Raw genomic sequence first — 27920 nt, forward strand, 5'->3', positions numbered from 1 at the left:
CAGCATTTAAAGGTGGGGGACATTATAGGAAGTGGTAGAAACCCTTAAAAACAGGATACCCCCCCATAGACTGTAATAGCCTTACTCATTGTGACGTGTTGTGAAGGTGCTGTATCCTGCCTCAACTCAAAATAGTTAGATATGAGAGAAGAAACTGCCTCAATTAGCCATTCCCTCAATGCCGAGATCTTCAGGCTGCCAGACTGATACTCAACCCCTGCGGAACCACGCACACAAAGAGAGGGGGTGAGAGGTAAAATTGCAGCCAACACCCTAAGGAGCCCCATGAGCCGCCTGTGCTCAAGCCCCTGTGATTTAGTAGGCAAGCTAACATACTAGGGGTATGGACCTAGAGCTCCACAACGATCTCTACAGGCTGGCCAAACAGGTCCTCAAGGAATTAACCTGCCAGCTGCAAATCCAAGTCTGCTTCTTCACACAAGCAGAGTTCTTCCCTGAACCAGGGAGCTCTGGTGTACCAACTGTCGCAAAAACGCGTGAAAAATACCAAAACTAATAAATATACAGAGCAGGTCAGAAAGACACCTTCTAGCTTGTGTGCTGAAGGAAAAATTGAAGGGGGGATGCAGAGCCCTCAGTAGGAGGAGCAGTTGAAAACCTGGAGTGGATTCCTTCTGTACAGCTCATGAGCATGGGGAGAATACCCTTTCGAGAATGACACACCTATTGCAGTAGAAACACCAATATGCCAGTCTAAATGAGATGCATATGTGGGCAGTCACACATACACAGTTTCAGAAAGCACACAATAGATTATAATCCTATAATTTACACATTCTTTAGCAATCTAGGTGTGATCATGTCTAGAATACAGGTACATTCTTCAAAAGTGGGCACATATTTTCCTTATAGGTTTCACAAAGGGATATTATAGGCGCCTCTTCCCAGAACTGTCCTCAGTTTTGTCTTGTCTGCTATTAAGAATTTAGATGGCAGCAGCACAGCAGACTCAAATGACCAATGCAGAGAGCTGTGGCTAAGCAGAACAGAGTCAAACATACTATACCATATAGTTTCATATATCCTGCAATTTTCTACAAGGAATTATTGCGGCTTACAATAAGATTGGGATTAGTTATTAAATTTGCCTGCTTCTGCTTCAAAGCACTACACGGACTTGCCCCTAAATATATAACTGACCTTTTCGTCTTCTCAGCCAACAGACAAGAGAAGCTCACATTCCAACTTCGTTTCCCCCCCAGTGAGAGGTTGTAAACTGAAAAAACACCATGAACATCTTCTCTCGCACCAAGCAGCATCATGGGGTAAAGACCTAGAACAATTGCTTTCGCTCACTACTTATGAGGAATTTAGGAGACGTCTGAAAACACACCTGTTCCTAAAGTATCTAGACAACTGATCCTCTCTTCTCTCTCCCCTCTATAGCGATTAACTTGTTCTATTGATCACTCTCTCTTCAAAAATGGATTTCCTGTCCTATTAACCCTCTTTCTTCCTCCCCTCTTAGTCAATCAATTTGTACCTTTGCTTAATCTTTGTAAACCGCATAGAACTTCACGGTATTGCGGTACATAAGCTGTTATTATTATTATCAAACAGATTCTAGATAGCGGGTTGGGTAAAGATCAGTCATCATGAGGAGAAAAGATAACTCTAATAGGAGGGAACTTGACATAAGTATGAGGATAGATTATTCCAGACTCTGGGGCCCAGGGATTCGAAGGTGGACTCAAAGAGCATTTTTCATTTCACAAGGTAAGCTGAGAGACAGCTTAAGACATTGTGTTTTTCTTGCATTATGTAATGAACAAGGAATCTTGATGTTTGATACTAGTCCGCCAGAGTTGTCACCATAAATCACTTTATAGACCATGTAGGCGATCTTCAAAATAATCCTAGTTTTTCATTGGTAGCCAGTGCAGTTTTCCCAACAGTGGGCTAGCCCTTTGAATTTGCCTAATCCAAAAATGAATCTGGCCACAGTAGTCTGGAGTACTTGTAATCTCTTGTGTTCCTTCTCAGCGATGCCATAGGACAAAGTATTAACAGTAATCCAGGTATGGTAGCAAGATGGCCTGTGCAATGGTTCTAAAATTAGCCTGGCTCAGAAGGGATCATATTGTTCTTAGCTGTCTTAGCCTGAAGAAATTCTGACCAGGGAATTGTTTTAATCTTCAAAGGTTAGTCAAAAGTCAAGGATAATGCCTATTAGGTTTTTGTTTTTTTTCTATTTTGAGGATCTCATCGGTGGACAGTACCAAATCTGTGCATATTAGCGAGTTACAGTCTCCATACCAAAGCAATTTTAAGGAAGTTCTTGTGTCCACGTGCTCAGATTCTCATATCTTCCTTGCTAGGTATTGTAGGGTAGCCTCAAAAGTGTCAACCACATAAGAAAGTGTGTGGAGTAGGGGAGGAAAATCTTTTTGTCAAGGCTCTTAAATAGATGTTGAACAAGGAGGGAGACGGTGGGGACCCTCGAGATACTCCACTAAAAGCAGTCTAGTTTCAGGACCTCTTATTTCCTATTCCTACCTCATAGTCCTATTTCCTAAAAATTTCACAAACCATTTTAGGACCATGAGAAGTTGGAAGAAAGGTGCTGCTGTATGTCCACAGGCCATGGGAATTAGGCATAGGCAAAGTAGACCCATGCTTAGTGCCCAATATTTTTTAAAAAGGTGGGGGTTCTTGGATGTATACAAGATTCAGGCAGGCAGGGGTACTGACTTGTGCATTAATGTCCACCAGGTAGGAGGCCCATGAGCTAGACCAATGTTCTTCAATGCAAGGTCTAGAGGCCAGTTGACAATGGCAGCCTTCTTTCCTGCTACTCTTTGTCTCTCAAACCAAGCTCATGCCTGAAAGGGAAAAGTGGATGGGAGGAAGAGTTGCATGCTTGAAAGACAAGACATTTCACAGTAGACTAAAAGAATGCATTTGGAAATGCTCACCTCCTTGAGAATACCCTTGAAAAGTTTGAAGGTAGGCTAGATGCTGTTGATGGTGGGCTAGTGGTTGCTAGTGGTCAGCAGTATTGCAGCCTTGCATGGGAAGATATTTGGCAGCTCTTTAAGATTCACCTGCAGCTCTACAACCCCCTTCCCCCCTATCAGATTCTCTTCTAACTCTTGTCAGTATTAACTTGCAGTAGATTGCTGGTATAGGTAGGCTGTGACTACTACACTGAAGGGTTTGACCTAGGTAACTGCTGACTTTATCTAGGCACATTCTGTCAATAAAAGGTTTAATATCACTCCCTTACCACCAGTAAAATTCGTTTCTGTTGCTACTTCCATCATACATGGCATGATTCTGTTTTTAGAGCAGTGGTCCACAAATTCTTAAGCTCGGGCCACTTTGTATCCAAATGAGCTGAAGGAGAGCTGTCAAGTATTTCCCCAGATGGGACTGCAACAGAATACCATACCTTGGTCACAGACAGACCCTCAACAAATATCAAAGCAGTATGCAAAAATTTACATGAAAAGTCAGACTCTACATGAGCACCAATACTAAAGCCATAACAACAGAGATGCAAAACATCAGAAATGTGCATCTTCAAAAGCCAATCACTAAGCAACTGCGCTTCACTAAGGGCTCCTTCAGTGGTAGCGATCTCTATGTGGCAAATGCAACAAAGCTCATTTAGTTCCTATGGGCTTCGTTGCATTTGCAGCACCGGAAATTGTGACCATGGCTTTGTAAAAGCAGCCCTAAAATTGTAGAAGGAAAAACCTCAACAGCGAGGCATTATTCTGTGCAAACAATTAGAATACAAACAGTGGAATTCAGTATGTTATACATATAAAATGGAAAGAGTTCTTGCTTTACAGAATGGGAATTATGATAGGTTTAAAAAGATATGGGAGCCATTGATTGAATATTCAAATGATTAGACACCTTTAAATGTTTGAAATTTTATAAGAAGGGATATAATACATATATGAATGGATTTTATTGATATAGGGAGGGCTGGGAGGATGGGATGGGGGGGTAATTTAAAGTATTTAAGATTTAAGGTTAAGAATGTACAAGTGATTTTGTATATTGTAAGATATCATATTGTATACTTGTTAATTGATGTGAAAATGAATAAAGAATTAAAAAAAAGAGGACATACAAACTACCACAAGCAAAATAAAGTGTCCAAAAACTGTTAAGTACCAAGCAAAAAACCAAACAAACCCCTTTTTTTGCTTTGGTTTTTTTGTCTATGCTTGTTTAGTGCCAACACAGGCTAATGCCTGGGTGTTCTGAGGCATCTTTCTCCTCCCTCCCCAGAGCAAGCATGCAAGCCAGCATCTCACTCGCAAGCCTCTTCCTCCTTCTCCCACAGGTCTGAGTTTCTTCTACCTCCCCCAGGTGCTGTAAACACACTCTTCATCATTTAAGGAAGGGTGGGGGGAGGGTAAAATGAATTAAGAAGAATAGTGTTGGGAGGGAGGGTGGGTTATGGGTTTATATATATATATAATTGTTATTGTCTTGATGGATTTATCAAGTGTTGTTTTTGAGCCTATGTATGATTTTTCTTGTACACTTATTGAATGATTAAAAAGGAATAAAAAATAATTAAAAAAAAAAAATGCAGAATGACAACAGGCACTCCTGAAGCCTTCCTTTCACCAGTCCTGCCTGTGCAGAAACAGGATGTGAGAGAAGGCCCCCGTGGCTTGTGTTAATCGTCAATGAAATTACAAATTTACAGGAGTGGGTTCACAGGACAGAGCAAATGGCAGCAGACAAAATATAGGGACTAAATATACTGAGGGGACTTCCCTTGACTAAAGATTTAACCTGGAGGCAGCACTATCTTCAATAATGAAGGCACATCACTGGTTACAACCAACTTCCCCACCCCCCCCCCGATAGCAGGGACCACCATTGTCCCACAAGCCTTGCATTGAACACCACTGCCTTAAAGCCAGGGTCTTTAGAATCAACCATTGGCATACCAACTGTGGCACCACAAAAGATATACAAGAAGCATTAAAGTTCCTTGCTTCTCCACCAAACCATTTAGAGCAGGTCCTCCTAGAGCAGACCTAGAAAGTGAAGAGTGGTAATAAGGCTATGAATAGAGGAGGGTTAGGGCTCTAAGAGTGTTTCTAGAGCTCAGAGTAATAGAAGATGTTAAGTTCTGCTTCAGTAGAATTCTCCTACAAGTACCATCAAGAGGATGACAGCAGTGTAACAGCTTCAGGAGTGAATGCAAGTGTCCCACTACACACAGGAACCAAAGGAAATGGTATCCTATAAACCTTTTGCCTTGGCATGGATAAGTAGGCCTGGGAGCTTTCCCTATTCTGAAAAGCCTTCAGTGCTTAGTCCTGGTATTTATAAGTTCTACAAGGTAGCCACTACTGTCCCTTAAAGAGAAATGGAAGAGAGCAGTATGCTGCTTCAACCTCACCTAGAGAGGATAAGCAGAAGCAAAGAAAGCAAACTTATTCAGAACAAGCAGCTTGGATAGGTACAGCAAACTGGCCCAGTGGTAGTACAGGTAAAAAGTTGCATAAGGTTAGGACAGTATATGTGCAGAGGCTGGTTCTGAAACTTGGTACTGGCCAAAGATTTTACGGGGAAAAGCAGCCGCCATAGTTCTTGTCTTGGGTAGAATGGACAATGCATGTTCAGTCCTGTTCTCTTTGTTTTCTAGAGCCCTCTGAAAATAACAGTGGCGGCACACAGAATGATACTTATCAGCTCCTCCAATGACTTCAACCTATATCAGAAAGGAAAGAATATCATAAGTCAAGGGCCAGCTACAGTTATTCTTTTCTACAACTTTCTACAGCAAAGCTAAAGACTAGTACTAGCAAAGAAGAATAGCCATTTCTTACAGCACAAGACTTGTATGTGCAGCAAAATGTAGCACAATATTATAATCTCACACACTAAACTAAACTTTAACTTTATATACCAGGCAGAGCTGGTGACTTCTAGTCTACTGTTATGTTAAGTCAGTTTAGTAAGAACTGAGTATTTGCCCTAGTATTCATAATGACATGCTGCGTTCCCTTTTTTTTTTTTCTTCTTTATTCATTTTTAATCATTCAACAAGTGTAAAATAAATATCATACATTTGTTCCAAAACAACACTTGATTATATATATATAAACTCTTAAATAACCTAAAAATTTCTGTGAAACACACAAGATCCTTCAAAAAAGGCTCAACCACAAGCCAAAAAAATTCCAAACTGGAATTAATTGGAGATAGTTATAGGACTCTCAAGCGCTCACAGCTACCAGCTCGATATATCTTACGAGCAGATAACCCAGGGTGAGCTATCATCGGTCCATTTAATTCCTCCAATAAACTATATTATTTATCAAAAACACTTTATCAATTATTTTATTCTTGTTTTTACTATTTATACAAAAACTTATTATTTATTCTGCTTCTCTTGTATAGTAGCCCATACTTTTAAATTCCACTATACAAATCTGAGAGTACTTAGCTTTAATGGCATGGTGACAAAATTTACAATAGCAGCGCGGTTTCTGAAGATGAGAATTCCAGACAGAGGCAGTGGAGGCCCCAGATTTACAGAAAATGCACAGACATTCCGTGGCTGATTCTATTCTTCCTTTTTTGGTCAGGTTGGTGTTAATGTTGGCACCTTTCCTGACGAAGCTCCCCTTAAATTCGTAAGAGCGAAACGGAGATCTTCCGTCGTCATTTTGTCACCATGCCATTAAAGCTAAGTACTCTCAGATTTGTATAGTGGAATTTAAAAGTATGGGCTACTATACAAGAGAAGCAGAATAAATAATAAGTTTTTGTATAAATAGTAAAAACAAGAATAAAATAATTGATAATCTATAATTGATAATTGGCACTGTAATCTAGAACCAGGGACAATAGATCATTTATTATATCATTGTCCTTATATTAAAATTTTTTGGAATTCAATTTGGCCACAAATTAATAAATTAATGGAAAATCATATTGCAATATCATATGATACAATTTTATTTGGAACAATGATGAGAATAAAAAGTCAAATTTCACCAGAAAATAATAAGCTTTTATTAATTATGACAGGGGTTGCCATTCAACATATAACTAACAATTGGAAAAATTACAACAACCTAAATTACACATTTTGGTGGAATACAATATGTCATATTTTTAAAATGGAAAGAACAATAGCAATACAAAAGGGGACATATACTAAATTTATAAAAATATGGGGGCCATTGACAAAATACTGTAATGAATAAATAATATGATGTTTTCTTCTTCTTTTCTTCTTTTAAGGATCTTTTTTTATGACACACATAAAGGGGGGGTAAGAAAAATTAATTTATACATAGTATGTTATAATATATTATACAAAATATAACGTATGAATAAAAGGTAATAAAAGGGTGGGGGGAGGGAAATGGGACAAAATTTGTTTAGATTATATTGTATTAGATATAAAAAAGTTATTGAATATTTATCAATTGTATTCTAATATGTTGTATACTTTTTATAAAAATTTAAAAATTAAAATATTATATTAAAGTAATGAAAGGGAGGGGGGAGGGTGAGGGGGAAAATCAAATTTAGATATATAATGTATTAGATATAAAAGTGATAATATGCATTTATCAATTGTAATTTATTATTATGTACACTTTATGAAAAATTAGAAAATAAAAAATAATGGAAAAAAAAAAAAAGAATAAAATAATTGATAAAGTGTTTTTGATAAATAATATAGTTTATTGGAGAAATTAAATGGACCGATGATAGCTCACCCTGGGTTATCTGCTCGTAAGATATATCGAGCTGGTAGCTGTGAGCGCTTGAGAGTCCTATAACTATCTCCAATTAATTCCAGTTTGGAATTTTTTTGGCTTGTGGTTGAGCCTTTTTTGAAGGATCTTATATATATAAACCCATATCCCACCCTCCCTCCCAACACTATTCTTCTTAGTTCATTTTACCCTCTCTTCAAATGTAGAATCCCTCCCCCCATCCCTTCTTAAATGATGTATTTTCAAAAGAAAAAATGGCGTTTATTCATTACAAAACAATGTCAATGGCTCCCATATTTTAATAAAATTTTTATATTTTCCATTTTGTACCGCTATTGAACGTTCCATTTTATATAAATGACATAGTGAATTCCACCAGAAATTAAAGTTAAGTCTGTTATGGTCTTTCCAATTGGTAGTAATATGTTGAATGGCAACTCCTGTCATAATCAATAAAAGTTTGTTGTTACTTGCCGATATCTGACTCTTTTTTCTCATGGACATGCCAAATATCACAGTATCATAAGTTAATGCTACAGGATTTTCTAATAAAGAATTTATTTGATCCCAGATTGAGTTCCAAAAGGCTAAAATAAAGGGACAAAAGAATAAAAGATGATCCAAAGTCCCTATATCAAGCTTACAATGCCAGCATCTATTAGATAATGAACTATTCAACTTTTGTAGTCTAACAGGGGTCCAAAATGCTCTATGCAAAAGAAAAAACCAAGTTTGCCTCATAGATGCTGACAATGTACATCTTATTCTCCAAGACCAAATTTGTGGCCATTGAGATGCTGAAATCTGATGCTTAATCTCAATGCTCCAAATATCCCTAAGACCATTTTTAGGTTTTTTATTAACCAAATCCCTAATAACTTTGTACCACTGCGCGGTCTGGTGACCCAGAAAATCTGCCTGGAAGCATAAAAATTCCATGCTATATTGAGAATTTAGATTTTTCCATTCAGGGAACCCTGCCTGAATGGCCTGCTTCAATTGCAACCATTGATAAAATTGTGATTTATTCAGCCCAAATTTATGTTGCAGTTGTGTAAACTCAAGCAGTTTTCCATTTGAAATAACATCATTTATTTATTTATTTATTTTTTTTTAATTCAATATTTTATTGACAACATAGATTAAAAAAGTCAACCTGGCAATACTGTTACAGTACTGAGAATAGACATTTTAAAAATTCACTTTCACCTTTTCTCAAATAGTCTTAAAACGGTCATTTATTTAAAAAGCCCATCTAAACCTAAGTGGATTCCAAAAGTATAGTATATACTCGAATATAAACCAATCCAAAAATATACCGAGGTGACCCTTTTTGCCCCCAAAAAGGAGGAAAAAAGATTGGCTCGAGTATAAACCGGTGGTTTATATTCAAGTACCACTACAGGGAAGAAGTGGCCTCTCCTCCTTTCCCTGGTGTCCTGTCTGGTAGCTCTGCAGCCAGACAGACAGCCAATCTATATTGGGTCAAATAGTATTTTCATTCTTATTCGGTTGAATCGTTAAATATGCTTTTCATTAGAGCTCTAGTTTTTACTAAGAGTCATGCAATTGTTGGTTGCAATTTGATATGTACTTTTTAATTATTTGGATTGGTTTGGTATGGGTCCTGGTTTTGTTCAAATGATTAAAACTTTGTATAGCTCCCCTATGGCAAGATTATACATTAATAACAATTTATCTGAAAGTTTTAAACTACATAGAGGAATTAGACAGGGATGTCCACTATCTCCTTTGCTGTTTAATATTGTGTTGGAACCCTTATTGGTAGCTATTAACCAGACAAAGGGGATACAGGGTATTCCCCTGAAAGAATGGGAATACAAATTATCTGCTTATGCAGATGATATTTTATTATATTTGCGCAATCCAGGTTCAACTATACCATGTTTGTTAGAATTGATTGAAAGGTTTGGATTGTTTTCAGGACATAAAATCAATTGGAATAAATCTGAAATTCTTTCGCTGAATGTACATTGCATAAAATCTATGTTTGATGCATTTCCTTTTGTTTGGAAAGAGGATGGATTAAAATATTTAGGAATTTGGATTAAAAATTCAATAGAAGATACAGTAAAAGAAAATGAAAAACTGTTATTAAAAAAGGTTTCAGAATTATGTGAACAATGGAATCCGTTACATATATCTTGGTGGGGGAGAGTTCAAACTATAAAAATGATGATATTGCCTGTGGTTTGCTATCAAATGTGTATGATTCCGGTATTTTTTCAAAACTCTTTTTATAAAAAATTGAATTCAATAATTATTAAGTTTGTTTGGCTTGGCAAAACACCTAGAATTGCTTTGGTATCTTTACAGAAATCAATTAAGGAGGGTGGGGTAAATTTCCCAAATTTCTATAGGTATCATCAGGCCTATATTTTACGTCAAGGTATGTATTGGGTCCTCCCAGATCTCATTGAATACACTCCAGATTGGTTATACTTGGAATGGCGACTCCTGTCTCCTTTACATCTTTGTCACATTCTCAGTATCAAGATGCCCAGATTGTATAAAGAAAATAAACTTTTACTAGATACATGGAAAACTCTGAGATATGTAAGTAATTTAACTGAAATTCCTATTAATAAATCAACAAATCAATCTATATGGCTAAATTCCAAGATTCAAATTGGCGGATCTAAGATTGTCTGGAGGCACTGATTAAATGCAGGAATACGAACTTTAAATGATGTTATTTCAAATGGAAATATGCTTGAGTTTATACAATTGCAAAATAAATTTGGACTGAATAAATCACAATTTTACAAATGGTTGCAATTGAAGCAGGCCATTCAGGCAGGGTTCCCTGAATGGAAAAATCTAAATTCTCAATATAGCATGGAATTTTTATGCTTCCAGGCAGATTTTCTGGGTCACCAGGCCGCACAGTGGTATAAAGTTATTAGTGAATTGGTTAATAAAAAACCTAAAAATGATCTTAGGGATATTTGGAGCATTGAGATTAGGCATCAAATTTCAGCATCTCAATGGCCACAAATTTGGTCTTGGAGAATAAGATGAACACTGTCAGCATCTATGAGACAAACTTGTTTTTTTCTTTTGCACAGAGCATTTTGGACCCTGTTAGATTACAAAAATTAAATAGTTCATTGTCTAATAGGTGCTGGCATTGTAAGCTTGATGTAGGGACTTTGGATCATCTTTTATTTTTCTGTCCCTATATATTAGCCTTTTGGAATTCGATCTGGGATCAAATAAATTCTTTATTAGAAAATCCTGTAGCATTAACTTATGATACTGTGATATTTGGCATGTCTATGAGAAAAAAGAGTCCGATATCGGCAAGTAACAACAAACTTTTATTGATTATGACAGGAGTTGCCATACAACATATTACTACCAATTGGAAAGATCACAGCAGACTTAATTTTAATTTCTGGTGGAATTCACTATGTCATTTATATAAAATGGAACGTTCAATAGCAATACAAAAAGCACAGTTACTTACCGTAACAGGTGTTATCCAGGGACAGCAGGCAGATATTCTTGACTGATGGGTGACGGCACCGACGGAGCCCCGGTACGGACAATTTTAGAGTGATTGCACTCTAAGAACTTTAGAAAGTTCTAGCTCGGCCGCACCGCGCACGCGCGAGTGCCTTCCCGCCCGACAGAGGCGCGCGGTCCCTCAGTTAGTATAAGCCAGCTAAGAAGCCAACCCGGGGAGGTGGGTGGGACGCAAGAATATCTGCCTGCTGTCCCTGGATAACACCTGTTACGGTAAGTAACTGTGCTTTATCCCAGGACAAGCAGGCAGCATATTCTTGACTGATGGGTGACCTCCAAGCTAACAAAAAGAGGGATGGAGGGAAGGTTGGCCATTAGGAAAACAAATTTTGCAAAACAGATTGGCCGAAGTGTCCATCCCGTCTGGAGAAAGCATCCAGACAATAATGAGATGTAAAAGTGTGAACTGAGGACCAAGTAGCAGCCTTGCAGATTTCCTCAATAGGAGTGGAACGGAGGAAAGCTACAGAAGCTGCCATTGCTCTGACTCTATGGGCCGTGACAGAACCTTCCAGTGTCAGTCCGGTCTGAGCATAACAGAATGAAATGCACGCTGCCAGCCAATTAGACAACGTACGTTTAGAAACGGGATGTCCCAATTTATTTGGATCAAAGGACAGAAAAAGTTGAGGAACTGATCTGTGGGGTTTCGTACGCTCTAGATAGTAAGCCAGAGCCCTTTTACAATCCAAAGTATGTAAAGCTTGTTCTCCAGAATGAGAATGAGGTTTTGGAAAGAAAACAGGTAGAACAATGGATTGGTTGAGATGGAATTCAGAGACAACCTTAGGGAGAAACTTTGGATGTGTACGCAAAACCACCTTGTCATGGTGAAAAACCGTAAAAGGTGGATCTGCGACCAGTGCATGAAGCTCATTGACCCTCCTGGCAGAGGTAAGAGCAATAAGGAAAAGCACTTTCCAAGTGAGAAACTTGAAAGGAGAGGTAGCCAAAGGTTCAAAAGGAGGCTTCATTAAGGCGGAAAGAACCACATTGAGATCCCAGATAACAGGAGGGGCTTTAAGAGGTGGTTTCACATTGAAAAGCCCTCGCATGAACCTGGATACCAGGGGATGAGCTGAGAGAAGTTTTCCATGGACTGGCTCATGAAAAGCTGCAATGGCACTGAGGTGGACTCTGATGGAAGAGGACTTAAGGCCAGAGTCAGACAAAGAAAGCAAATAATCCAACAATGTCTCCACTGCCAGAGAAGTTGGATCAAGATGATGAAGAAGACACCAGGAGGAAAATCTCGTCCACTTCTGATGGTAACATTGCAGAGTGGTTGGTTTCCTGGAGGCATTCAGAATGGAACGAACAGGCTGAGATAAAAGAGTATCATGAGATGTCAGCCCGAGAGATACCAAGCTGTCAGGTGCAGAGACTGGAGGTTGGGATGTAGAAGGGTTTCCTGCTGTTGCGTAAGCAGAGAAGGAAACAGAGGAAGAAGAAAAGGTTCCCTGGAACTGAGTTGAAGTAGAAGGGAGAACCAATGTTGCCTGGGCCACCTTGGAGCAATCAGAATCATTGTGGCTCGTTCCCTCTTGAGCTTGAATAAGGTTCTCAACATTAGAGGCAGAGGAGGGAAGGCGTACAGGAACAGATTCGACCAGTCGAGGAGAAAAGCATCCGCTGCCAGACGGTGAGGAGAGTAAAGTCTGGAGCAGAATAGGGGCAGCTGGTGATTGTGAGGAGCTGCAAAGAGGTCTATCTGAGGAGTGCCCCATTGAGTGAAGATAGACTGCAGAGTTACAGGATCGAGTGTCCACTCGTGAGGCTGGAGAATTCTGCTGAGTTTGTCCGCTAAAGAATTCTGTGCTCCCTGAATGTAGATAGCTTTCAGGAAGAGATGGTGATCTATGGCCCAATTCCAGATCTTTTGGGCTTCTTGGCATAAAAGGCGAGAGCCTGTCCCACCCTGTTTGTTGATGTAGTACATCGCAACCTGATTGTCTGTGCACAACAGAAGGACCTGAGGAAAGAGAAGATGTTGGAAGGCCTTGAGGGCATAAAACATCGCTCTGAGTTCCAGGAAATTGATTTGATGCTTCTTTTCTTGGGCTGACCAAAGACCTTGAGTCTGGAACTTGTTCAAGTGAGCTCCCCATGCATAAAGAGAGGCGTTGGTGGTGATGACCAGTTGATGAGGGGGCTGATGGAATAGAAGACCTCTGGATAGATTTGAGGATACCAACCACCATTGAAGAGACTGACGAAGAGATGATGTCACAGATATGTGTCGTGAGCAAGGATCCGTCGCTTGGGACCACTGAGTAGCAAGGGTCCATTGAGGAGTGCGCAGGTGAAGACGTGCGAGGGGCGTGACATGAACTGTAGATGCCATGTGCCCCAGGAGTACCATCATTTGCCTGGCTGAGATGGAAGGTAGCGAAAGCACCTGCTGACATAGAGACTGAAGGGTCTGAAGACGATTGGATGGTAGGAAAGCTCTCATGAGGAGTGTGTCCAGGATCGCTCCAATGAATTGAAGTCTCTGAGTGGGGGTGAGATGAGATTTGGGTAGATTGATCTCGAACCCCAGAATTCGTAGAAACAAGATGGTTTGGTTGGTGGCCAGTAGAACTGCTTGAGCGGATGTGGCCTTGATTAACCAGTCGTCCAGGTAAGGGAAGACCTGGAGGTGGTGAGAGCGTAGAAATGCCGCTACCACAATGAGACACTTGGTGAAGACCCTTGGAGAGGAGGCAAGGCCGAAGGGCAGCACCTTGTATTGGTAATGACAATGATTGATCATGAAACGGAGATACTGTCTTGAGGTTACATGGATCGGTATGTGAGTGTATGCCTCTTTGAGATCGAGGGAGCATAGCCAGTCGTTTTGATTGAGAAGAGGATAAAGGATGGCTAAAGAAAGCATCTTGAATTTTTCTTTTACCAGGTGTTTGTTGAGATCGCGGAGATCCAAAATTGGTCTGAGATCTCCTGTTTTTTTGGGGACTAGAAAATAACGGGAGTAGAATCCCTGCCCTTTTTGATCTTGAGGAACTTCTTCTATAGCGTTTAGAAGAAGGAGGGATTGAACTTCCTGAATGAGGAGGGCAGATTGAGGACTGTTCAAAGCAGACTCTTTTGGCAGGTTTTGGGATGGAAGAGTCTGAAAGTTGAGAGAGTAGCCGTGGCGGATGATGTTGAGGACCCATTGGTCCGAAGTGATAACTTCCCATCGGCTGAGGAACAGAGAAAGTCGACCTCCTATAGGTTGAGGCAGGAGAGCAGGAATAGGAATACTGGCTATACTGTGGAGAATGAAGTCAAAAGGGCTGTGACTTCTGCTGAGGAGGTGGTTTCACAGGTTGCTGCTGTGGCTGCTGTCTGGGAGGCTGACGTTGTTGCTGTCTCTGACGCCTGGGTTGCTGAGCAGTGGTAGGTAATGGCCGAGCTGAAAAGCGGCGTTGATAGGCCGACTGCTGCCTATATGGTTTTGGCGGAGGAGGCTTCTTTTTATTTTTAAGCAGGGTATCCCAGCGTGTCTCATGAGCAGAGAGCTTTTGTGTGGTTGAGTCCATGGATTCCCCAAAGAGCTCATCCCCTAGGCAAGGGGCATTGGCTAACCGATCCTGATGATTAACATCAAGGTCGGATACCCGAAGCCAGGCCAGGCGACGCATAGCTACCGACATTGCTGTCGCTCTGGATGTAAGTTCAAAGGTGTCATATATGGATCTAACCATGAACTTACGTAATTGAAAAAGAGACGACAAGCAGGTATGAAAGGAGTGATGTTTTCGTGAAGGAAGGTACTTTTCGAAGGAAGCCATGGTGGTAAGGAGATGCTTCAAATAAAAAGAAAAATGAAAAGCATAATTGCTAGCTCTATTTGCTAACATAGCATTTTGGTAGAGCCTCTTACCAAATTTATCCATGGCTCTACCTTCTCTGCCAGGAGGTAACGATGCATATACACTGGCTCCTGAAGATTTTTTAAGGGTGGATTCGACAGTTAAGGATTCGTGTGGAAGTTGAGGTTTGTCGAACCCAGGAATGGGAATTACCTTATATAGAGAATCCAGTTTACGTGGGGCCCCTGGGACAGTTAAAGGAGTCTCTAAATTCTTATAGAAAGTCTCCCTCAAGATGTCATGAAGAGGGAGTTTCAAAAATTCCTTTGGAGGCTGGTCAAAATCAAGGGCATCCAAAAAAGCTTTGGACTTTTTGGATTCAGCCTCCAAAGGAATGGATAAGGAGTCACACATCTCTTTCAAAAAGCAGGAGAAAGAGGAAGTGACTTGTTTGGAGGATGGGTCAGGGACAGTTGAATCCTCCTCCTCTGAGGAACATTCGCCTTCAGAAAGAAAGGGTTCCTCTGAGTCTCCCCACAGATCAGGATCCCTGACATGGGGAGTATGGTCCCGAGACTCAGGTGTCGATGATTGTAAGTGTCGGGTTTTGTGTAACGACTTACCCGACCTCATCGATATCGAGTCAGGAGATGTTATCGGTCGCACCGGTGCCGAAGTCTGCACCGATTGATGGTGAGCTCTCGGCTCCGGTGCAAGAACTGGCATCGATACCGATGAGGTTAGTTGAAGCGGTACCGAAATAGTGGAAGCAGGTAACACAGGCTGTTCCACAATCGGTACCGGTAGCTCGGTGCGGACCGGCACCGGAAGGTTCGGAGCCAGGATAGCAGGAAGGAGCTGTTTCAATTGGTCCTTAAGCTGCACCTGAAGGATGGCCGTGATGCGGTCATCAAGGGATGGCACCGGTACCGCCTTTTTCTTCTGCGGTACCTGCGGTGCCGTTCGACGCCCCGGAGATGAGGAGCCCGATGTCGAGGGACTCACCTCTATAGGGGCGGAACGCTTCCGCTGGCGTCTCACAGTCGGCAGGATTGGACTCACTGCACTCGAGACCGGAGGACGCTCCAGCGGGGAAGGCTTCTTAGCCGGCTTACCTGACTGGTGAGACGCCGGTGCGGAATCACGCGGCGTCGAAGAAGAGGGTGCCGACTGAATCGGTGCCGAAGCTGGAGTCGATGGAACGGGGTCGGACATCTCGGCACCGAACAATAATCGCTGCTGGATTTGGCGATTTTTTAATGTCCGTTTTTTTAGAGTGGCACAGCGGGTGCAAGTAGAGGCCTGATGCTCAGGACCCAAACACTGTAAACACCAGTTGTGTGGGTCCGTGAGAGATATAGGCCGAGCACACCGCTGGCACTTTTTAAAACCCGGTTGAGGGGGCATGAAAGGAAAAACGGCTTCAGCCAAATCGAAGGCCGAGGCTTCGATGGTGGCAGAAGGCCCCGCCGGGGAAAGATTAAATTAAAGAAAAAATGAAGGATTTTTTTTTTTTTTTTTTCAAAATAGAAAAAAGAAAAGAAATAAGATTAAATAATCAAAAGTTTACGCGAGCGGGAAGGCAAAGAGAAAAAAGATTCAACAGCCGTTGAAAACGCGTCTTCTTAGCTCCGCGGAAACTAAGAAACTGAGGGACCGCGCGCCTCTGTCGGGCGGGAAGGCACTCGCGCGTGCGCGGTGCGGCCGAGCTAGAACTTTCTAAAGTTCTTAGAGTGCAATCACTCTAAAATTGTCCGTACCGGGGCTCCGTCGGTGCCGTCACCCATCAGTCAAGAATATGCTGCCTGCTTGTCCTGGGATAATGGAAATTATAAAAAGTTTAATGAAATATGGGAGCCATTGACATTGTTTTGTAATGAATAAACACCATTTTCTTAACATTATTTATGAATGGAAGGGAAAGGGGAGGGATTGTATAAATGAAAGAAAAAAGGTAAAAAGAACTATGAAAAAGATTGATTCAATTAAGTAAATTGTATGGAAAGGGAGGGGAGGGAGAAGGGTTTAGATATATATACATTTGTTAATATCTTGATAGAGTTATCAAGTGTTGTTAGTAAATCTATGTATTACTTATATTGTACACTTGTTGAAAGTTTAAAAATGAATAAAGAATTAAAAAAAAAAAATTATGTTTTATTGGATCATAGTCTTTTTTTTTTTTAATTCTTTATTCATTTTTAAACTTTCAACAAGTGTACAATATAAGTAATACATAGATTTACTAACATCACTTGATAAATCTATCAAGATAATAACAAATGTATATATATCTAAACCCTTCTCCCCTCCCTCCCTTTCCATACAATTATTTGATTGAATCAATCTTTGTCATATTTCTTTTTACATTTTCCTTCATTTATACAAATAACATCATTTAAAGTTCGTATTCCTGCACTTAACCAATGCCTCCAGACAATCTTAGATCCGCCAATTTGAATCTTGGAGTTTAGCCATATAGATTGATTTGTTGATTTATTGATAGGAATTTCAGTTAAGTTGCTAACATACCTCACAGTTTTCCAAGTATCTAATAAAATTCATGCTGTGTTCCCTAATGCAGGGCTTGAGGGTGACTGAAGCCAGGACTCAGACCAGGGTCCTAGGCAAAAACTCGTCATCACAGTAGCCAGATCAGAGAGCAAGGAGATCCAAGTGCTTATAAAGTGTGTTTTTTTTTCAAATTCTTTATTCATTTTTCCATCTTACATCAAGAACACAATATTACATCATTTAACCTTAAAAACATCACTTGTATTTCTTCTAACACCATCTTAAAGCCAATAATCTTCCCACCTTATTTGAACTTCCATAATACAAAGTTTGTTGGGAAAACAAATCTTTCCTTATAAATTTTGAGGATATCTCATTATATTTACCCTTTGCTTTTTTAAAAAAAAAATCTTTATTCATTTTCAAAAATTACAACAAGTGTACAACATTCATTCAGAAATACCTTAATTCATCACTTGACATTCTTATTAATATTAACAGGGGTTACCCTTTGCTTTTAATGAAGCCTGCAAGGTATTTTGCTCCCACTTATCAGCTAATTTAATTTCCAAATGTTTAATTTCTTTTTCAAGTTGTTTTCTAATATATGCCGAATATGAGATTATATTACCTCTCATGGTAGCCTTAAATGCATCCATAATGTTTCCATGGTAATTTCTTCCGAGGTGTTAATTTGAAAAAATTCAATCATTAAACAGACCTACTATACTCTTGTTCCTAAAACTTAAACTCAATCCACACACCTCCATGATCAGACAATATAATAGAGTCCATGGATGCTTTTGTCACTTGTTGAACTAATTGATTTGAAACAAAAATATAATCTATTCTTGAAAAAGATTTATGAACTTGTGAACAAAAAGAAAATTCCTGCTCATTAAAATGAAGTATCCGCCATATATCTTTCAGATCACAAGATTGTATCAAATTATCTAACCCTAAAGACTTCATAATTTTACTTGGTTTTTTAACCATTAATGGATCTATAACAGCATTGAAATCTCCAGCCACTACTAAATTAGAAGCAGCCAGTGGTACATATATCATATAATATATTATATATTCTGTCCTATTAATCTAATCATTTAATATCAAATCAGAAATCCCACCCCCCATACTTTGCAATTATACCTATTAGGGAAAAATGATAATCCAATAATTATATGATATATGTACTACATATGAATTAGTAGGGTTGGGAGGGAGGGTTTAAATATTATGATTTAAGTTAAATTGATAGAGAATCAAGTGATATTTTATAAGTTTAAATGTTGTTTTATGATACACTTGTTGTAATATGTAAAATGAATAAAGAATTAAAAAAAATAAATAAAGAAGCAGCAAGTGGGAGTAATAATTGTTGTAATTTCTTAAAAAAATTCATTTTTCACTGAAAGTACATTTATAATATGGGGAAGGGGGTGGTATAAAGTTCTATTTAAGGTTTAATCATTAGATAAAAATGAAATATTTATACAAAATTTATGTTTAAATATTTGTGGGAAGGGTGGTGGGAGGGAATAAATTACATGTATTTAAGATAACTGAAAGAAATTCTTTTTTTTTTTTATAATTCTTTATTCATTTTAAAACTTTCATCAAGTGTACAAAAATTGCAACACAATAACATAGATTTAACCACTTGTACATCTTATCATTATAACTTATAGCTGTAAATATAACCCTCCCTCTCCCATCCTGAAATCCTTTTAGTAATTTTTATTTTTCATGTAATAGAAACCCTCCCCCCACCCCACCCTTATCTTACATATTAAATATAGAAATATTAGGAAAATGGCATCAATCATGACAAAAGGACGTTAATGGTTCCCAAATTTTAATAAAGTTTTTATAATTTCCATTTTGCACCGCTATTGATCTTTCCATTCTGTATATGTGGCAAACTGAATTCCACCAAAATTTAAAATTGAGCCTACTATGGTCTTTCCAGTTATTAGTAATATGTTGAATGGCTACTCCGGTCAAAATCAATAAAAGATTGTTATTACACATTGATATCTGACTCTTTTTTCTCATAGACATACCAAAAAGTACAGTATCATAAGTTAATGCTACGTGATTTTCCAATAATAAATAACTGAAAGAAATTCAAGTGATGTGTATAAGTACAATTGATGTAATATTGTGTACTTGATTGATGTAAGATGAAAAATTAATAAAGACTTTGGAAAAAAATAAAAAATTCACTTTGATTCGTATGAAGTTTTAGAATACTAGGCCTGGTTCTGAATGAAAGTGGACATACTTTAAAAAAAAAAAAAAGCCCATTGCTAGAAGCAGGGTAAGGGAAACATCTTAGGTTTTACTACTCTTATAGGGAAGGTAGGCAGCAAGAGTTCATGCACTACTTATTACCCCTTTACATAGGCAGGTAGCCAGGCTTCAGCCTCTTTCTAAAGAAGTCCTAGCCCAACCAGCAGGAGGCAGGTCTAAGTCTACAGAAAAAACCCAATAACAGACTTCCTCTTCAGGTGTAGAGCAGTAAGGGAAGAAATAATTTAGTCCAAGCCTTACTGCTTTCACTTGTGCAAATTCAGTAGGGATATTCTGAAAACCCTTGGCATATCAGACATGCAAGTTTGTCATATCTCTTAGCTTTTTTCTGAAAAACTTTGGACTTGTGAAACAACGCTCCAGGGCTGAGAAGGGGAAATTAGGTCTTTCATGAATTTTCTTTCCATTAGTCCTTCACACTATTCCAAACCAGTGGGATAGTTATGTCCATCAACCAGTGAGTGAAGATATATCAGGCAGCTCTTCACTGTGCTTCTAAGTCCCCTCCAACACCACAGTTCCTCAGTATTTTCAGAAACAAGCAGAGAGAACTCAAGAATCAAGAGCAAGGCCCCGTGATAAAAGGCGATGGTGTAAAGGCTGCCCATCCTGCAGGCAGACAAAGTCCGCATACCAGGGTCTTCGGGGCCAATCTGGAGCCATAATGATAGCTGACCCCAGATGACAAGCCACTTCTGAGAACATGGCTCACGGGCAAACATAGTAGGGCATCATTCAGCCAGAGCAACAGCAGGGTGACCCCCCCCCCCCCTGCCTACCCAGTTCTCTCTATTGACCGAAAAAGGTGATTTGAGTCTGAAGGCCATCAGGTCCAGGTTTGGCTAACCCCCAGCGCGGAAGACCTTGTCCAACAGCTCCCCCTCCCCCATATCCAGGGCTGTGGAGTATGTAGATAAATCCTTTGACTCTGACTCCTCAGTTTCTCGTACCCACGACTCGACTCCAGGTACCCAAAATTGTCTCCAATTCCAACTCCGACGCCCTAGCAGGGCTGTGGAGTTGGTAGATAAATCCTTCAACTCAGACTGTTCAGTTTCTGGTACCCATGATTCTGACTCCGACTCCAGTACTCAAAATGTCTCCGACTCAGACTCCACAGCCCTGCCCAGATCTCAAGCAATACAACTAAGAGACTGTACCTTCAGGATTTCTGCAATGTGAGCTGCTGCCAAACCGAGATGACCACTTTCTGCCCAAGACACGAGAGCTGTCTTGTCCGCCAAGTGCTTGCTGTTGGTTCCTTCCCTGCTTGACACAGGTAATTGCCATTGAACTGTCCAACACTCCTACCAGGGCTCACACCAGAAACCAAGCAAATCATAGAGCCAAGCAAATCATCTGCAAATCCAAGAGATTGATGGGCCATGTTGCTTCCACAGGAGACTAAATCTTCTGTACGAGATGAGGTAGTGAGCGCCCCAACTGGAGAGGCTGGCATCCATTGTTACTACCTCCCAATTCTGAATTGGGAGGGGAATGTCTTAAGTTGTCATCAGGAAGTCATCACTGCATGCGCTTCCTGGCCAGAGCCAACGGTGGTATGCCCATCTCAGTCATGGGATGCCAGGGACCACCAGCTGATGAACAACCTCTGAAATGAGTGTATGCGAGCCCTTGCCCACTACATGGACTCCACCTCTATCATAGACTACAACAGCCCTGGGCCATTTAAGCAGAAGGAGCACATGGACTTGCTGCTGCAGCTTCTCTCTCCTGTGCACAGGCAGAAATACTTATTTTTGATGAGTGTCTGGCAAAACTCCCAGATCATCTAACTGCTGCAAGGGAACCAGACTGCTCTTCTCAAAGTTGTTAACCCAGCCCAGGAACTGTAGCCTCTGAACCATTGTCGCAGTCACTGCCTAGCTCTCCTGAAAGAAATATCCGAAAGTCAGTTGTCCAGGGAAGGATGAACCTGGATCCCTTAGGGACACAGAAAGGCCATCCCTACCACCAGCACTTTGGAAAAGTTCTGAGGTGCTGTAGCCAGAACGAATGGTATGTGTTGGATTAGTAACGAGATCCCAAGATCACAAATCTCAGGAACTGCTGGTGAGAGGCTAAATTGGATATGGAAGTACGCCTTCTTGAGATCCAGGGCTGTGAGAAACTCTCCAGGCCAAACTGAAGCAGTGACAGATTGCAGAATCTCCATTTAAAAGCATGAGACCCTTGAGGTCCAACACCGGCTGAAAGGTGCCCTGTGAGCACCACAAAGTAGATCACATAAAGCTCTATGTGTCTTTCCTTTGGAGGAACTGGAGCTATGGCCTGTACAGCCATAAGTGACTGTACTATGCACTGAATAGTGTCCCTGACTTCCTAAGACCAACTGATCTGACATAATAGTGGTCTGTTCCTCCATGCAATGACGCAACCGACCTCCCACCGGAAGGGGAGTGGACCAGCTTCATCTCATTGTGAACTGCGGGCCATGGCTAGAGACTTTGCTCATCTCCCATGCCTTGTCAGACCAAAAGGAGCTCTGCTTGTTCAGGAAATGGGACCACATACAGGACTGCTAGGGACCCATGCGCTCTCTCAGAAGTGCACCCTTAGTGTAAGAGCCGAACGTCACAAACTTTACAGACTACCTTCTGGCAAATACTGCCATTTGGTTTCCCCCCCAATTCCTTGACCAAAGTTGCGAGACCCATTCCAAACGTGTAGCCACTCCAGGTTTGAGGCTGCATCTGCCCTGTTCTGTAAACAAAGCTGCTTTTGAGACACCACTGCCAAGAAAGCCCCCTGGCAAAGGCCTGGAGCATGTCAAATTTAATTTACCAGATAGGCCACACCAACCTCCATTTAAGAGATGTGAGCCCATGCTCTGTTGCAGTCACTGCAAGCACGCTTGCGCCACAAAGGAAAAGCACACCAAGGCCTGTAGCTCTAATGCCGCTACTTCAAAGGCCTGTGTCAGTCTTGCATTGCTGAATGATAGCTGTCAGCATATTTATTACAGCCTGTTTCAGGGTGTTCATCTTCCTATTCTGTTGGTCCTGGAGAGCAATACACCTTACTTCCGAAAGGTAGTTCTCTCCGTCATGGCCACCACCAAGTGATCCACATTAGGCACCTAAAAACCTTTTTTAACCTCTGGCATCAGGGGACTGAGCAGAGCAATAACCTGATTCACCTTCAGGCCCATAGCTGGAGTCTGCCACGCCATTAAAATTAGATCCTGACTACCCAGATGCATGGGAAAGACTTTGGTAGACCCCCACAAACCTTTCATCACTAAAGACTGTGCACCAGAGGCAGACAGCTCCTCAATAGAGCACTCTGCCAATGCCTCAGATACATATGAGAGCCCCCAGCTCATCTCTCTGGAACATCTGTAAGACCTTAGGGTCAATATCTTCAGGAGAAGTGCCATATCCTCTAAAGCAGGAGTGCCCAATAGTCGATCGCGATCGACCAGTAGCTCAGGAAGGCAACGTGAGTCGATCACAGAGCCCATCCCGGGCTCTGTGATAGACTCGTGTTGCCGTCCCGATCTACCGGGCCTATCAGCCTTTCTCTCCCCGACGTCAAAGACGCCAACGCCGGGCATTAGGCTGGTTTTTGTCATTTCGGGGGGGGGGGGGGGGGGGGGCGTGGTGGCATGGCGGCGGCAGCAGCAACAGCCTGAAAAAGAAATCATCCTGGCCCGGGTCGGTGTCATACTCCGGAACTTCTACCTCTTCCAGCAGCCCTCTCCCTTCTACCTGCTTCCTGCCCTGCTCCGCGGCTCTCTTCGGCAACTCAGCAGCAGCGATCGACACAAGCTTCTGATGTTGGGGCCTACCCTCTGCGAGTCCCGCTTGTTTCAACTTCCTTTTTCCACAAAGGCGGGACTCGTAGAGGGAAGGCCTCGATGTCGGCAGCTTGTCTTGATCACCGCTGCTGACGAGTTGCTTAAGAGAGCCGCGGAGCAGGGGGGTTTTGCCAGGTGCAGGTAGAAGGGAGAGGGCCAGATGCAGGACTCTTGGGTGAGGGAGCTGAAGAGAGAGAGAAAGAGAGGGGAGGGAAACAAAAGGAAATATTTCATACTGGGCTGGGCCGAAGTGGAGGGAGGGTGGAAAGATTCTGGCTACAGGGTGCATTAACAAAGGAAAAGGGGGGAAAGCTGAAAATGGAGATAGTGACACAAAGAAGAGAAAGAGTAAGCAGGACTTACTGAATAAGGATAGAGATACAGAGTGAACATGAAGAGGAGGTGAAATAGAGACATAGAAGTAATGCTGAAAAAGTGTGTGTGGGGGGGAGATAAAGACATTGAAAGGGCAAATGGTGAACATGGGGTAAAGACAAGGACAGAGACAAATGAAGATTCTGAAAAAGTTGTGAGATAGGGATATAGGTGAGATGGACACAAAGAAGGGTGATGCTGGAAAATAGGTGGAATGGTAATTCTGACAGACACAGAAGGGAAATGCTGGATCAAAGAGAGATGGGGCTCAGGCTGGATGGAATGAGGAGAAATGCCTTGTTGGCCCGGAACTTCCTCTCCTACGTCAGAATTGACATCAGGGAGCGGAATGCTGGTCAGCGCAACGCTTCTGCAGGGAAAGCTTGGGACGGCGGTGGCTTGGGGACTGTTCCCCGATGGCAGTGGCAGCAAACCGAGTGGCTTGGGGGAGGGCACGGAGAAAGAAAGAAAGGGGGCAGACAGGGAGACAGAAAGAAGGGGGAACAGGGAGACAGAAAGAAAAAGTTGGGGGAGAGAATGAGATCTGGAGGAGAGGAAACATACAGGAGGCTGAAAGAAAGGAAGAAAGATTGGATGCACAGTCAGAAGAAGAAAGTGCAACCAGAGACTCATGAAATCACCAAACAGCAAAGGTAGGAAAAATGATTTTATTTTCAATTTAGTGATCAAAATGTGTTGGTTTTGAGAATTTATATCTGCTGTCTATATTTTGCACTATGGCTCCCTTTTACTAAACCACAATAGAGTTTTTTAGCGCAGGGAGCCTATGAGCATTGAGAGCAGCACGAGGCATTCAGCGTAACTCCCTGTGCTAAAACCTACTATTGTGGTTTAGTAAAAAGAGAGGGGGTGTATTTGTCTATTTTTGTATTTTGTTACTGAGGTGACATTGCATAGAGTCATCTGCCGTGACCTCTTTGAAAAAACCCGGAATATGAATAATTAACATTTTCTCTGCCTTTCAGTGTGCTTTGTGTTTTTTTTAAATTTTATTGTTGGTAGATCATTTTGACTTAGTCATTATAAAAGTAGCTCGCAAGCCCATAAAGTGTGGGCACCCCTGCTCTAAAGAATCCCGAAGCAAAGCCTCTTCTGAACTGACAGAGGCTGCATCAGAAGAGGGATGAGACTGATGCATCCCTGCCTCCAGGACCCAGAAGGGTCACCCAGCGACACTCGGAGCTGGGTGCAATCCCTGTACCATAGTGGTGACAGTGGAGTAGAATCTGAAGGCTGTGCTGGGGCCGAAGACAAGAGGGTAAGGAAACCAAAGCCCCTGTTCTGTATAGGGCCTGTTTCATGAGATAGGCCTGATACAGGATGAGAACAAAATCAGGAGAAAAGCAGATCTTTGAAGAGAAGGAATTCCCTGAGAGCCTGAGGAGATCCAAAGTAGAGAATGACACGGTGGCGGTTTACCAGCGGCCACCGCATTTTAGCCGCGGGTCACCCGCCGAAAACGGGGAAGAAAACTAGCAGTCGCTGCGGCGACGGGGACAAGGCCATTCACCGCCCGCGGGGCGGTGAATGGTCTTGTCCCCGCAGTGAGGCATGAAGGATCGCGCGGTCCCCGCAGCTCACACCCGTCTGCCCAATCGATTCTAGTGTTTAGCCAGCTCTCTCCCTTCTCCTCACCTTAGTTTGTAGATTTTCTTTTTCGGCGACCCGCACGCTATCAGAGAGCCGCGCACGCGCGGCTGCTCAGTGTTCATTCTTCTGCTCTGACGCAACCGGAAACAGGAAGTTGCAGCAGAGCAGAAGATTGAACACTGAGCAGCCGCGCGTGCGCGGCTCTCTGATAGCGTGCGGGTCGCCGAAAAAGAAAATCTACAAACTAAGGTGAGGAGAAGGGAGAGAGCTGGCTAAACACTAGAATCGATTGGGCAGGCGGGTGTGAGCTGCGGGGACCGTGCGATCGCTAGTGTTCCCGGCTCAAATTGGAAGGAGGGAGTGAAAGGGAAAGAGATTCTGGGCCAAGGGGATGAAGTCAGAAAGAAAAACCCACAGCAGGAAAGAAAGGGAAGGACTGGCAGGTGAGCCAGATGCTAGAAGCAGGGGGGGGGAAGAAAGAGGGAAAAAAGCTAGATGGGGTTGAAAAGAAGAGACACACTGGTATGGAAGAGGAAGATAGGGGAAATCTGGACACAGGAAGGTAACAGAAAGAGGGGAAATTATGTGCATGGGGCATAGGGACAGAGACATAAAGGGGACATGCCATGGGGATGGTATATGGACACAGGGGGGGCAATGACAGATACATAGGGGAGATATTAGAAATGGAGAAAATAGGAGCACAGAAGCGAGATGGTTTGTGGGGATGGGACAGGGACCGAGCTTGCAGGCTCCAGTGGCTTGCACAAATTACATTGTAACGTGCCATGAAAATAAGAGGAAGGAAGGTAGATAGGCCACGCGAGAGGAGCTGAAGGGTAGTAGAAAGGAACAGATGGTAAAGGAGGGAGGGAAGGGTGGTGGTGGAAAGGAATAGAACAGACATTGAAGGAGGGTGGAGAGGAACAGACCCCCAAGGGAAATGTGGAAGATAGAGTGGGAAGAAGACAGATGCCAGACTATGCGGGAGCGGAGGGAAGAAGATGGGTGCTAGACCAATTGGGGGGGGGGTTAAGGGAGAGGCACAGTAACAGCAAATGGAAGACGCAGAGAGAAGACACACAGTGGATGGAAGGAATTCAATGAGAAGATGTGGAAAGCAGAAACCAGACAACAAAGGTAGAAAAAAAAATTATATTTATTTATTTATTTTTTGCTTTAGGATAAAATAGTATATTAGTTGTGTTGATAAAAATTTATAAACAAAGCCCTGCCAGCTGAACATCTCTTTCTCTAGTTCAGCAGCAGGAACTGATTTATAAGAAAGGAATAAGCTAAATATTACAGTACTAAGGCTTATATGGATGCAGCGGGGACGGTGACGGGGCGGTGAATGGGATGGCAGTGGTGGTGACGGGGCGGTGAAAGGGATGGCGGTGACGGTGACGGGGCGGTGAAGGGAACGGCGGTGACGGGGCGGTGCAGAGGATGGTGGGCCGGTGACGGGGACAGATTTTTTCCCCGTGTCATTCTCTAATCCAAAGGACTGCCAAGGTCCGGGCCCGCCAAAACCTATGAGCTGCATGATGCCAAAATGATCACCACTGCTGCTTGGGAATTGCTGAAACTGGCTCATCCGAACTGGAAAAATGCAGATCCTGTCTCAGCTGCCCAACATCTGAACCCATGGCATCCCTGGGCTTTGACAGTTGGGTACCCCTTTCCACCCTTACACACTTCCCAGATGTGCGCCACAGTGCAAATATCTTTTCACCAACTCTGCCAGAGCAGACATCGAAAAGCCGCAAAGTCCTGTTTATCTCTCAAGCTGCTTGTGACAATCCCCAGATTGGGGAAAACTCACTGGCCTAGGGATTCCCTTGGCTGACTCAGTACAGCCCAAAGAATAATAATAATAATAACAACTTTATTTTTGTATACCGCCATACCCAGGGAGTTCTAGGTGGTTCACATTTGTTAGTCAAAGTTACAAGCGGTTCATGACAATTGAACAAAGTTGCAAGCAACGAAGTAGTTGAGGTTGGATAGAGAGGGAACGAGTAGGTCAAGGAGGAGGAATATGGGGAATGGAGGTTGGGGGTAGTAGAGAAGAGGGGGAGTTGTAGGTTTTGGTTCGTTGAGGGGGCGATTAAGGGTCGTGTCCATTGAATAGATGAGTTTTAAGTAATTTTCTTTTTTTTAGGTTTTAAGTTTATTCATTTTTCATATAACAAGTGT

At 42.0% G+C, this 27920-nt stretch overlaps 1 protein-coding gene across 1 annotated transcript in view; it reads right to left on the bottom strand.

Annotated features, from left to right (window-relative positions):
- Window positions 1–1547: 1547 nt before the first annotated feature.
- Window positions 1548–27920, bottom strand: part of TK1 (thymidine kinase 1) — a 57771-nt gene continuing 31398 nt past the window's right edge. The window contains exon 7 of the mRNA XM_033960058.1: window positions 1548–5710. Within this exon, the coding sequence (XP_033815949.1) occupies window positions 5507–5710 (204 nt within the window). The 3' untranslated portion in view covers window positions 1548–5506. The remainder of the gene's footprint in view (window positions 5711–27920) is intronic.

This window comes from Geotrypetes seraphini, chromosome 10 (assembly GCF_902459505.1).
Source record: "Geotrypetes seraphini chromosome 10, aGeoSer1.1, whole genome shotgun sequence".
Classification (NCBI taxonomy): Eukaryota; Metazoa; Chordata; class Amphibia; order Gymnophiona; family Dermophiidae; genus Geotrypetes; species Geotrypetes seraphini.